At 57.4% G+C, this 12,472-nt stretch overlaps 3 protein-coding genes across 3 annotated transcripts; 2 read left to right on the forward strand and 1 right to left on the reverse strand.

The window, feature by feature from the left end:
• Positions 1 to 360: 360 nt before the first annotated feature.
• On the reverse strand, positions 361 to 6,236 carry THITE_2119434 (uncharacterized protein). The gene is made up of 3 exons (XM_003655539.1): positions 5,651 to 6,236; positions 1,493 to 5,597; positions 361 to 1,440 (listed from the first exon to the last, which is right to left on the reverse strand). The coding sequence occupies exons 1-3, from the start codon at positions 6,025 to 6,027 to the stop codon at positions 541 to 543; spliced, it is 5,382 nt and encodes a 1,793-aa protein (XP_003655587.1). The 5' UTR covers positions 6,028 to 6,236; the 3' UTR covers positions 361 to 540.
• Positions 6,237 to 6,395: 159 nt separating this feature from the next.
• On the forward strand, positions 6,396 to 8,716 carry THITE_2119436 (uncharacterized protein). The gene has a single exon (XM_003655540.1). The coding sequence runs from the start codon at positions 6,436 to 6,438 to the stop codon at positions 8,503 to 8,505; it is 2,070 nt and encodes a 689-aa protein (XP_003655588.1). The 5' UTR covers positions 6,396 to 6,435; the 3' UTR covers positions 8,506 to 8,716.
• A 1,196-nt stretch (positions 8,717 to 9,912) lies between these two features.
• On the forward strand, positions 9,913 to 11,001 carry THITE_113928 (uncharacterized protein; the record flags this gene model as incomplete). Its single annotated transcript, XM_003655541.1, has 5 exons — positions 9,913 to 9,976; positions 10,047 to 10,181; positions 10,298 to 10,398; positions 10,597 to 10,760; positions 10,803 to 11,001. The coding sequence occupies 5 exons, from the start codon at positions 9,913 to 9,915 to the stop codon at positions 10,999 to 11,001; spliced, it is 663 nt and encodes a 220-aa protein (XP_003655589.1).
• Between the last annotated feature and the right edge of the window lie 1,471 nt (positions 11,002 to 12,472).

A 12,472-nucleotide genomic window follows, 5' to 3' on the forward strand; every position in this document is an offset into this window, starting at 1 on the left:
TACCGGACTAGGAACGTACATCCAGAACTTGTCGAGCATGACCGGAGCAAGTACCGTTGTGAGCTTGTTCCATAATTCGGGTTAGGGTTCCCAGGTTAAGCGGATGCCGTTGGCTGTGACTATGCCAAGCCCGACCGTTTCCAGGGCGACCCGGTCCAGGAGAGTGAGCGTTGCATTCCATTCAAGGACATTCAAGGGGCAAAAGAAGCCTCAGGAGGGAGGTGCCCTTCTCACGACCCATCCGTACCTCCAGGTATATGCACGTAGGTAGGCATGTGGATGTATGTGGACAGTAGGTAGCTCACATCGGTACTTGTCTCTTATTCTTGGTTCAGAGTCAAGAGACAAAACCCAAGTCCAAATGCCTTAACTGCTGTCTAATACGAATCGTGCCATACTTCGTGTGCACCCTCCCGTGTTAAGCCAAGCCGCCCCCCTCGCCGAATACCTGTGTACCTGACTATGGTATGAATCCATCGCACACAGTCACGCCTCCTCTCGCCCGGCAATGCCACAAACAAAAAAAATGCATTGCTTAGCTCACTGCAACATCGAATCCAAGCTCTCGCCCAGCTTCTCCTCGATGGCCACAATCCAGCGCCTGTTCTCCCGCTCCACGACCTCGTCGTCGTCATCCTGCAACTCGCTGATATACGGGAGCATCTCCGGCAGCGCTTGCAGCCACTCCTCGCCCAGCCTGTCCGCCAGCGCCTGCTGGCACCGGACCGCCGCCAGCCGGACCGCCGCCTGGCCGTTGCGCAGATGCTTGAGCAGCGCGCCGTTGAGCTCCTTGTGGTGCTCCTGCGAGTCGGCCGCGGCCGCGAGCTCGACCACCGCCGGCACGAGATCCTCGGTCGCGTCGACCGCCGCGGCGTGCAGGAACTGCTCGACCAGCACGGGCGCGACGGCGCCGAAGTGCGCCGGCGCCTGCCAGAAGCCGTCCTGGTCGTGCTCGAAGCACCGCGCGAGCGTGCGCAGGACAATCTTCCAGAGCTTCTTCTCGTTGGCGTCTCTGATGTTGGCGGAGGAGAGAACCTTGGCGGCGCTCTCGATGATGTAGGAGGCGTAGCTGGTGACGATGGACTTGAGGTTGTCGAAAAAAGCGTGAAGGAAGCCGTACACGGCGAACAAGCGGAGGATTCGCCCAGCCGCGTCGCTCTTCGGGAGTCCCGTCCACGCCCACTCCATAAGCTTGGAGAAGATCGGCCGGAAGGTGGCGTCGTTGAGCTTGTAGATCATTTTGAGCGCGTCTTCGCTGATCTTGGCCTCGATAGCCTCCACATCCGACGGGCTGATTGTGAGCTGCCCAGAGACGGTCATTCTTCTGAGGTCCAGGGCGTTGAGGAATATGGACGAGAGCGACGACACGTTCTTCGCCACGACCGGCTTAGAATGCTTGTCCAGCGCCATCCCCAGAATCTGGAGATATTCTGTGACGGCCTGTCCAGCGTTAGCAGGTTGCTGGAATCACGCCGAATACAAACGGACTTACCGAGAAACCGTGGCTGGCAGCAGACGCCCAGTTCTTGTCCAGAGCGTTGTACAGAACCTTGGGGTCGACCAGCTTCGCGAGGAACTGGAGACAGTGCAACCGGCTGGTGTTCGACTCGTCGTCCAGCTCAGCAGCTGCCGAGGCATTGGAGCAGGCCAGCAGTCGGTCGAGGTATGTCCCGCTGATCATGTAGGGGATATGCTGGGCCAGAGCGGCCACGAAGGCATAAGCGGCATTGTGCAGCTCGGCATCGGGTTCCTCGTCGTTCAGGCTCTGTTCCAGATATGCTAGTGCCCTCGGTATTGCGGAAGGCAGGACTGGGACAATGCCGTCCTGGAGCACATCCACAAGCGAGGCAAGACAGAGCAACGCCATCACCCGCAAGCTCTGTGACGGCTGGCCAAGGCAGTCATCGCCTGCGATGGTTGCGGCGGCCGCAGCGACAGCATCGAGGTCCTTCTTGCCGTACTTCTCAGAGATCTTGTCGACGCATGTCACCGCCGTGTGCTTGTAGTCCATGTCATCCGACTCGCGAATGACAGCAGTCAGCTGTGGTAGGAAAGCAAGCAACGCGTCCCTAGACTTGGGGTCCGTGGTGCTCTCGCTGTCCACCCGGAGCTCGAGGGCCCGCAGCACCCTCTGTCGCAAGCCCACGTTGGAGCGATCAAGCAGCGCCTCCACGCTTTTGATAAACTCGGCGATCGAGAGCAGGTTCAGCAGGTTGGAAAGCGCATCGCCGCATCGGCTGTAAAGAGTCTTCCTGGTCTTGACTGTGCTGGCCAGCGACAAGATGCTTTCCAGGAGGGCTGCATAGAGATCGCGGACCTTGCCCGACTCCATATCATCTACCTCGGCCAACTGGGTGATCTCCCGCTTCAGGCGCCTGTTTCCAAGCAAGTGCGGCAGCAGATTCAGCTGCTTTGAGGCGACCTGCTGGGCGTCTTGATCTCCGGCTCCATCGCCGCCGAGCAGCACGCTTGAGAGAGCAGGTTTCGGCTTGAAGATGTCGCTGATCAGATCCAGAAGCCTGATCAGGGTCTGCAGCTGGGTTCCAACGGAGAAGGAGCTCATCATCTGAGTCGTGAACGAGATCATGTTGTCGGTTGCTCCGTATCTGTCGACAAACATGGCAAGTACAGCGAAGAGGAAGTCCTCCGGCCCGAGGTTTTGCACAAGGGAGATGAAGAGGTCTTGCTTTCGGTGCGACGGTATGTGCTCGTATGCGGTTACGAAGCTGGCTAGCAGAGCTTTGGTGCTAGCAACCACGTTCCGTCCCTTCTTCCGGAAAGTGTCGATCAAGGGTGGTATAACCTCCTTGATGGTCTGGTTGACGACGTGGGCCGAGTAATCATCGGCCTGCTTCAGCACCGAGCTGCCCATATAGGTGAAAATCGGCATAACGCTTTGCAGCACCACGTCAGGGGCTGTCCGCGCCAGGCTCGCCACCAGAAGCAGCGCCGAATTGATGACGGCGGGACTGGAAGACTTTTGGATGCACGCAGCCAAGATATCCCCGTGCCCAACGGACGCATCGATCGTCAGGTCCTTGTTGTCCTTGTATGCCGGGATCATGGCTAAGAGACTGCTCAGGACCAGGTTTTGCAGGTACCCTAATTCGGATCCAAGGAGGGTGCTGAGATGGTGAAGGTCCGAGAGCGTCGAGAAGAGGATTGGCAGAAGTTCGGGATGGTTCGCCGGATTGGCCTCCTGGACGAGCTCAAGAACGAATGTGGTCTTGTTCAGAGCGGCCTTCAGCTCGGGACTGCTCTGCAAGGCCACGCTGCGGCTCTGCTCTGTTGCGCTGACTCGTCTCCGCTTATTCGCGGGCTTCTCAGTCGCAAGCCTGAACTCTTCTTGCAGCGAGTCGAGGAAATGGAGCAGGATATCAGTCGTCAGCTCCACGTTTCGTAGAAGTTCCACGGCTTCTGTAACGATGAAGCCCTGCTCGCTCGAAAGTGGACTTTGCGCCAGGTTGAACATTGATCGGGCGGTAGAGGCCTTCGTCTCTGACTTCATCGACTGCCACATCTTCGTGACGCGACCAAAAATGGCTTGCACAAGTTTGGGCCTAAGAGCCATCTTTGGGTCGCTGATCAACTGCAGAAACGTCTCGAGGCCAGCGGCATGGTTGGCAATGACAGTCTCCACAACCGCTTGATCGACGAGCGCCTCTTCAAGTGACTCTCGTGCAGCAAGCTCGGTAGCTTCTTCAGGGAGAAGAGCAGCCCACCAACGAACGAGCGGCAACAGCAGATCTGTCCTAGATGTCCCCGAAATGCTCCGGATTTGGTTGAGTGACCGCAGTAGGCGAAGTTTGACGGTTAGCAAAGGCGTTTCCGTGGCATGCCAGCACAGGAATTGGAAGATCGAAAGTCTCGTCGCGCGAGGAAAACGTCGCTTCTCAGCATCCTTCCCGGAGGCATTCTTCGAGCTCTCGAGTGCGCTGGCAAGCGCCGCGATAACCTGCTCCTCGTGTAGGACGGACTCTTCCAGGCATGGAATGAGGACGGAGTGAACCAAAGATCTGAGCGCATCATGGTCGAGTACGCTGAAGGCCGTAGTCTCGCCGTAGAGGTCATTGCTTCCCCAAGGCTGCCGTGACTGTGTCTGGGCGTCCTTGAGAAGAGAACCCAGAACGGCAACAAGATCTGCTGCAGCACGGCGAACTTTCTTTGCCGGGTCGCTCAGAGCGACGGCGCAGTAAGGGACGATAGCTTGAAAGTCTTTCCCCACGCAATCGCCCTCTTTCAATCGGGACTTGACGCGCTCCAGAGCTGCCACCTTCGCGAGCGTAGGGAACGGACCGCACCAGACCCGCATGTAAAAGCTGAAGTAGAACGAATTGCTCGGCGCCAGGGGCCGGCTCAGGGCAGGGGTGGAATCGAACCGTCCCAGGTTGCTGTCGTCAGCAGCGGCAGACAAGAAAACCGTGCAGAGATCGTTGAAGAGGCTCCCTGATTTGTTCGACAGACAAGAGGCTGTGGAAGGCTCCAACTTTGACAAGTCGTGAAATATGAGGTCGAGGTTTGGCTGCTTGTCAGCTGTCCTCGTTGCTGTAACGTCTGGCGCATCCTCCGGGTTCTGCTCGATCGCGAGCTTCGGACGGATCGCGGCTCCGAGCTTGAGCTCCAGCTCTTCGACGTTGAATTCGATCTCCTCAAGGGCGGACCTCATGGCATTGCCGGCATCCCCTTCGGCGTGCAACAAGCTAACCAAGGACGAGCCAATCTCCTTGCGGATGCGGCCATCCTCATCGACCTCATCACCAATCTTGTGGGCGGCCAGAAGTAGCGCTTTATAGGCAACCTTGATTTGCTTTTCTCGCAGCAGGTTGGACAAGAGGAGTGCGTTGACCACAGGCAGGCTTCGGAGGTCACCCTTCCTCGAGATCCTGTCGATAAGGGCAAGTGTTAAGCCGCTTGCCAGTTTGTCGAGCCTGTGCTCCCGGCCGATCTCGACCAGGCTTGGGACAAGATCCTGGACCTTGATGAGGGCCTTCGCAACGCGGCTTGAGATCTGCTTCGCCGACCGATGCTGCGCGAGGATGCAAAGACAGACAAGTCCCGGGCGATAAGTGTCCACCGTCCACCCGTGGACGAGCTGATCCATGAAGGCAGAGAGTGCAACGTCGTTGAGGCTGCCCTTCGCTGCCAGAATCGCGACTACCATATAACTCGCGATTTGGATCCCAGGAACGTCCTTCATGACCATCGCCTCGCTCAGAGCCGGCCCAATCTGCTGAAGTAGCGCGTGATCGTTCTCCAGCTGGACGCTTCTCCTGCCTGACCGCATCTTGTCCAGCATGCCGTTGACAGCCTCTGCCATGACCCCACCCCAGAACGACACCAGACCCGGATAGTCTTGCTTGGCGCGACATGACTCTAGCGTGTACTGAGAGATGGCAGAGAGGAACTCGGGACGGTTTGTTGCCTGCTGAACAATCGCAGCCCGCGGCGGGGGTGTCAAAGACTTGATGTAGGGGTTCAGGAACACGTATGCCAAGGGGATATTTGCTGGGAGGATGGAGAGAAGGGTGACGAAAGCAGGGATGGTGTGATACGGCAGGAAGGTGTTGATAAGAGATGCCGTGTTGAATTCGTGGATCCTAAAGCCGGACCGGGTCAGCGCCATCAGGATAGGCGGGAACGCATGGCGTACCGAAACCTCCGAATCAACCACTCGATAGCCTTGATTGCGGGCATGAGGCGCAGCCGGCTCCCCACGAGGTGAAGGAAAGAGTCCACGCGCTTGTCCAAAGCGCCGTTCTCCTCGGCCGTCATTTGCGTCCTGTCAGCTTCCTGGCTCTGCTCGCTGAACAGAGTGGTGCCGAAGTGCGCAAAGCGCGCATCGAGATGGCACAGCTCCTCGAAGCCCTCGTAGCATAGCTGGTAGATCTCGGCGAAGGTCTGGCCGGCGGCGACTCGAGGCTCCCAGATCAGGGACTTAGAGTGCGAGGCCTTGAGGGCCTTGGCGTTGAAGCTGGTCCGCGAGTTGGCGGCGATCTGCGCCAATTGCGCTGCCAACGACGTCGCCATGATGCGGCGGACGGCCTGCTTCCGTCTCGTTTTTTGTTCGAAGGGAGATTGATCAACGGTCTGACATTGATGGCGTATGCTGCGGCAGAAGGTACCAAACTCGGAATCGGCAAGACAGTCCGGGACTGTCTGCTACTGTCTACTGAGCGCCGAACTCGCCGTGTGCGACAGCAGTACACGGGCGGAACTGACGGACAGCAGACTTCGGCAGCTCTCTCACCGAAGCAGTCTTCCAGAAATTTTTCTGGGTCAGCGGGCGCTGATAAGAGCATCTCAACCAATTGAAATCCACGGATAAGCCAATCTGGCTTCAGCGGGTGGGCTGCTGGTCGCGCGCCCGCTTCAGTCAGAAAAAAAAATTCCCGTTCCCCATAAGAGTGCTGCCGACAGGACCGCAGGATACCTACCATGGCCTCCAGACCTACAAAACGGAGGAGGGTGACGCCGCCCCGAGAAGACGGCAATGAGTCCGCAAACCGCGACGCCAGAGTGCAGAAGGCATTCTTCCAAAGTGCTGCCAACTGGAACCTTGAAGAAGACTACCAGGCCCTTTCGAGGAAGGGCAAGAAGAAGGATGCGAAGAGGAAAGGCGATGACGGCCACGGGAGGCTTCCCGTGCACACGACCCAAGGAACGTGGCAGGTGCAAGACAGTGCCGACTCGGTAGACAGCGATTCTGAGTGGCTCGAGAACGAAGGCGACGAAGCGACCGTGGATGAGCAACCTGAGACTGCTGCCCCAGAGGAGCCCAAGATCCCCGAACGCGAGCAGATCCGAAAGGCCCAGGAAGAGCTCGCCAAGATTGCGACGCAACTGAATGAGGACCCGGAGGAGCACCCGGGCGCATTCAAGGCATTGGCCCGCATCGGGGAGTCGCCCATTCCCGCCATCCAGAAGCTATGCATCGTTACGCAGATGACCGTCTACAAGGACGTCATCCCCGGATACAGGATACGACCGGCGTCAGAGGAGGCCGCTGGGGAGAAGCTCTCAAAAGAGGTCAGGCGGTTACGGACCTATGAGCAGGCATTGGTGCTGGGGTATCAAGGCTACATCAAGACTCTGGCGAGGCACGCAGCATCGCCCGCTTCAGACTCTCGGAAGGGGGCGCAGCCGATCTCCAGTATTGCCTTCACCTGTGCCTGCACGTTGGTGAATGCGGTGCCACACTTCAACTTCCGCGGCGATCTTCTGCGGATCCTCGTGGGGAAGCTGAGCCGCAGCAAGGTTGACGGCGATTTTGACAAATGCCGGCAAGCTCTGGAGACATTATTTCGCGAAGACGAAGACGGAAAGGCGTCCTTGGAAGCGGTTTCCCTGTTGACCAAGATGATGAAGGCTCGCGAGTACCGTGTTGACGAGAGTGTCCTCAACTTGTTCTTGCACCTTCGACTGCTATCCGAATTCGTCGGCAAAGCGTCGCAGGACAAAGTCAGTCGACCTGGTGACCAGGCCAAAGGCAAACAGCCAAAAGCGAAGAAGGAATTCCGTACGAAACGGGAACGGAAGCTGCTCAAACAGCAGAAGGAAGCCGACAAGGTGATGGCTCTGGCCGACGCAACCGTCAGCCACGAGGAGAGAGAGCATATGCAGTCAGAGATCCTGAAGATGGTGTTCGCGACCTACTTCCGCATCCTGAAGATGCGCACGCCGCATCTGATGGGCGCTGTGCTCGAGGGCCTCGCCAAATATGCGCACCTCATCAACCAAGATTTCTTTGGAGACCTTCTCGAGGCCCTCAAGGATCTTATCCGCGACACGGACAACGCTGAAAATGGGGCGTCCGTCGAGGCAGGCGTCGAAGAGGACGACAATGATGGGCTGTCGGTCGTCCGCGACACCAGCAGGGAAGCTCTCCTCTGCACTGTCACCGCCTTTGCGCTCCTCGAAGGCCAGGATGCGCACAACGCCCGGTCCGACCTGCACCTCGACCTCTCCTTCTTCGTGACGAATCTCTACCGCAGCCTCCTCAGCCTCTCGGTCAACCCGGACATCGAACTCGGCGCCAAGTCCCTGCACCTCTCCGACCCGGACGACACCTCGTCGGGCAACCCGGCCGACCGGGCGACCCGCAACAACAAGATCAACCTGCAGACCACGACGGTGCTCCTCCTGCGGTGCCTCAGCGCGGTGCTGCTCCCGCCCTGGAACATCCGCTCCGTGCCGCCGATCCGGCTCGCGGCGTTCACCAAGCAGCTCATGTCGGTCGCGCTGCAGCTGCCCGAGAAGTCGTGCCAGGCCGTGCTGGGCCTGCTGCACGACGTGCTGCACACCCACGGGCGCAAGGTCAGCGCGCTGTGGAACACCGAGGAGCGCAAGGGCGACGGCATCTACAAGCCGCTGAGCGAGACGGTCGAGGGGAGCAATCCGTTCACGACTACGGTGTGGGAGGGGGAGATCCTCAGGAAGCACTACTGTCCCAAGGTGAGAGAGGAGCTGAAGGCGATGGAGAAGGAGCTCAGAGGGCTATCTAGTTAAGGCAGCCTTGTTTTGGAGGTTGTGATGGCTAGCGTCAGCTAAGACGAGTGGGATGCTCAAGATGTTGATACCCCTGAATCTGTGTGAAGTGTCTGGGCACATTGCGAGGGAAATACAAACAACGCAACGCATCCACGACTCCTGCCCCGACCATCTATCTCTCTTTCATCCATCCGTTTGTTCAATCGTTCGCTGCTAGTACGTACTGCGGTGAAGTGAAGTCAAAGTTTGCTCCTGCTGGCAAGGATCTTTGACTGTGGCTCCCCCAGCAGTGTCCCCTGTAGTGTAGTGTAGTATACTGCGTACTTAGTGTAGTGTAGTGTAGTGTAACGCTGGCAGGGGGTCTCAGGGGTAGAACAGTTGTTAGTCCACATCTGGCAACTTGTGTCCGTCTTGGTGTGCTTTTTGTTTTCGTTTCTGTTCATGCAAAGCTCTTCACCGCAGGTTCTGGATCCCAATGCTTATACACTCCAACCCTTGTTTGTTTGTTTGCTTGGTTCTTCGCCCCACTTTTTGACAGGGGCCTGCAGCCAACCAAAAATTGGCCTTTTCACCCACCAGTTCAGTTCCTGGCTCTGGCACAGCATTCAACCAAACCATCAAAAAAGCATCACCACCATCAAAACCATCAAATCCTTCCAAATCGGCCAGGGCAGCCAAATCAGCCAAATCAGCCAGATCAAGCCAGGTAGGTAGCGATGGATCGAACGCAACTATCCTATTCGGCCAACTGGCGAGGCATTGAAGGAAGCTATTTTGCAGGCGTGGGATGCAGTGCCTTCTGACTATCTGTTGCAGTTGGTTCATTCCATGCCAAGGCGGCTGGCGCAGGTGATTGAGAATCGGGGGGGGTACACGGGGTACTGAAATTGACCTGTTTCGCCTCTGTTTTTCTATGGAGGATTAAGTACTGTACAGTCTTTGTAATCCAATGTTGATTGGCTTTCACATCCCTGTTGTGATCCACCGTAAGTACCAAACTAACAAACAAACAAGGGTTGGAGTGTAACTACTAACAATATTGTGTACATATTAGGCGTAGTGTATATAGCCTTCCTGACCGATAGCATTCAACATGGGCTTGGAGAGATGCCGGCTTACGACCGAGAGCTGCCGAGATTGAGCGGTTAGCCTACTCCGTACGGAATATGGAGTGAACAGGAGGACGCTCGAACCAACAAACTGCCAGCAAGTTGTACAGATTAACTTAGCGTAGTGCACACTAGCTTTTCCTCGCGGCATCATGCATCATGATGTTGTTCTGCCGAGGCCCGGCCGAACTCCAGGGCTTACCGTCACCCATCTTCCGCCCGCAGTCGCGTCAGGGGCTTCCAAGAGATCGGTGCCGGTCGACCTCGGGCTAGTGTAGTTTGTTGGTGTACTCATGGTTCAGGGGTGATCCCACTCATGCCGTCTCTGCGCCGCGCCGAGCAAGCTATCGGCGCCGGCCACTCGGAAGGCGACGGTTGGGGTAGTCACTGTCCATGCGCCATGTCCGAACTACACTAGTGTAATGTAGTGTACACTCCTGGACACAGCAGTCACGTCGGGTATGGCCCCTGGCGATGGCTGGGCTGGACCGGCTGTCAGGATCTTCCTGTTCACGGCCATGACCGTGATGCCAAGTGGGGTCCCTCTTCCCTCGAAGTTTGCCGTCCGAGCGCTCGAGGTCCAAGGTTCGCGCCCCTGGACCATGCAGCTGGAGCAGGGATGATGGAAATCGGTCACGAGAACATCGATCATGGACTCGGGGGTCTGGTTTCAGATGGTCGATCTCTTGACGGCCATGCAGTTGTTGGCTGCAGCACAAACATGCCGGCAAGGAAGGCATGCCGTCATAGCTTTCTTCGTTGCAGCAGCTATCACAGCGAGAACGGCGAGAGGAGCCTACTAGTAAGGAGAGCTTCACGCAGCTCCGCTTAGTTATGGCGTAGCGGAGTGACGTGATATCGGGTGTACGGAGGACATTCTCTCAAACCGGGCCATAAGTGGAAACTACTAGTAGGGATAACGGATGGATTCCGCCGCAATGGCGATGCTGAGGCTGATCGTTGAAGTTGTGAATGCTCCATGAACTGCTAATGCTCACAGACTCTTGTGCGCACGAATCGATGCAGCAAAAGGGCAAGCACCAACCTACAAGCCTTCCATTGCTGGGGCCCCATCACTACCAAGTGTGGCAAGGGCCCCGCCACCAACCCTCCGCAGAGTTCAGCAGAGAGGCTGTTGGCCGTGCATACACTACCCTATGTACCGTATGTGGGGATACGGTGTCTACTGTGTACTGCGAATCTCAGTAGGCAGCAGGGCGCGGCCCGAGGAACTGACGAGAAGTCACTCTATCTCAAACTCAGCACAACAGTGGACTTACCGGGCTGGCCCATCTTGCCGGCGCTGGTCTGGCCCCCTGCTCGGCGGGGCAGAACTAAGCCGTCGTCCGAATTCGACCGGTTTCCCGCGTCGAGGCCCATGCCGTTCTTCTGGCGACCCCAGTAAAATGACTACACAGCTCCAGTAGAATGACTACACGCGTCGGGTGGTCCGTACACCACCACCAAAATCAGGGAGCACAAGTCGACATAGCCCCTAGCCAATGCATCACCATGGAAAACGCCTATACGCCTACGGGATATACGTATCGTAAATGGTCAATGTTGAAGCCCTGTCGAGGAGCTTTAAATAGACGGTTTTCTTTCGTAGTTTGGCCTAGTATTGGGCGAGCAATTGAGGGTTGCTTTGTGGTGGTTGCTATCGTGGTCGGAGTGACATGTGACTTCGGTACTTTGGTGCTTACTGTGGGGCAGAGTGGTGATGCGCGTTGCAGAGTTTTGGTGGTGGTGCACGGGCCACCCCTGATTTTGGTGGTGGTGCACGGGCCAACACCCCTGATTTTGGTGGTGGTGCACGGGCCACCCCGACGCGTGTAGTCATTCTAGTGTACTGGAACTGTTTAGTCATTTTACTGGGGTCGTTCTTCTGGAAGAAGCTGCGACATTGTCAGCAAGTTTCATCTCTTTCCCAACCCCTGAGCGCCCCGCTCCAAGCACACCAAGCGCTCGTTTCGGACTCTGCACCCACGCGAGCCGCCTGGCTGAACTCGGACACCAGCCGCGTCCCTGTGCGGTTAAGCCCGGTCCGCCCCACCACGACAGCCATGAGGCCCATCGCCGCTGGTTTCCTCGTTCCTTGTCCTCTGCTTCTCGACGACCGTTGCATGGATGGATCGGGGACCCGGTGGATCGTTTGCTCTGCTTACACTGTACAGTAGTGTATTCCGTAGTGCAATTACACAGCGCGCGGAAAGGTTCCATGTTCCAGTATCGAAGGGCTGGAGCCCGGCTTTGTTTCCGCTTCTCGCAAGTGGGGGCCTCCGCCCCGCTCCTGCAGGCTGCCAGGAACACCAATGGAAGCTGCAGGCACAGCTCCACAGTCAGGCCTTGCCGCAATGCGCCCGACTTCCCGCCGTTGCCTCGATCCTGCTTACCCACACGACGCTGCCCGCATTGTTTCGAGATTCGCCGGCACCCCAACCGCTTTGCTGATTGTTCCGCGTTTCGGATCTTGATCTTCTTGGCATCTGCTAACAACACTACCCGCCCACGTTCTCGACCAGGCACCCACATACGGTGTACGGAACAGTACGCCGGAGCCCTCGAGGTCACTGCAGGCCTTCCCAGTGCACCTGTACGGAGAACGAGTGAAAGACGACGGAAGCCTCATCAGCCGGACGAGGCTCTACGGCGCAGACTGAGATTTCCTTTCTCTGTTGTTCACAACAGAGGACACTACACTACACGGAGGGCGGGTGCAAACCCATTTTGTGACGGGGCGCTTCGAGCTTCCGGATTGCCAAGGGACTCTGAAGCTGTTCAGCTCGCGAAGAATCTCCATGCTCCACATGCACGGTCGTTGCGGGCTTCTGCTTGGCTTGTCAGATTGGGGGCGCATTCAGATCTCTCTCTGACCT

This window comes from Thermothielavioides terrestris, chromosome 4, assembly GCF_000226115.1.
Source record: "Thermothielavioides terrestris NRRL 8126 chromosome 4, complete sequence".
In the NCBI taxonomy this organism is placed as follows: domain Eukaryota; kingdom Fungi; phylum Ascomycota; class Sordariomycetes; order Sordariales; family Chaetomiaceae; genus Thermothielavioides; species Thermothielavioides terrestris.

What these genes read in the sequence shown, in the direction of transcription:
- THITE_2119434 (XM_003655539.1), bottom strand. Translation starts at nt 6,027, where the DNA reads ATGGCGACGTCGTTGGCAGCGCAATTGGCGCAGATCGCCGCCAACTCG. An exon ending in TGGTTGATTCGGAGGTTTCG is followed by an intron (nt 5,598 to 5,650) that starts GTACGCCATGCG and finishes GTCCGGCTTTAG; the next exon opens with GATCCACGAATTCAACACGG. An exon ending in CTGCCAGCCACGGTTTCTCG is followed by an intron (nt 1,441 to 1,492) that starts GTAAGTCCGTTT and finishes AACGCTGGACAG; the next exon opens with GCCGTCACAGAATATCTCCA.
- THITE_2119436 (XM_003655540.1), top strand. Translation starts at nt 6,436, where the DNA reads ATGGCCTCCAGACCTACAAAACGGAGGAGGGTGACGCCGCCCCGAGAA.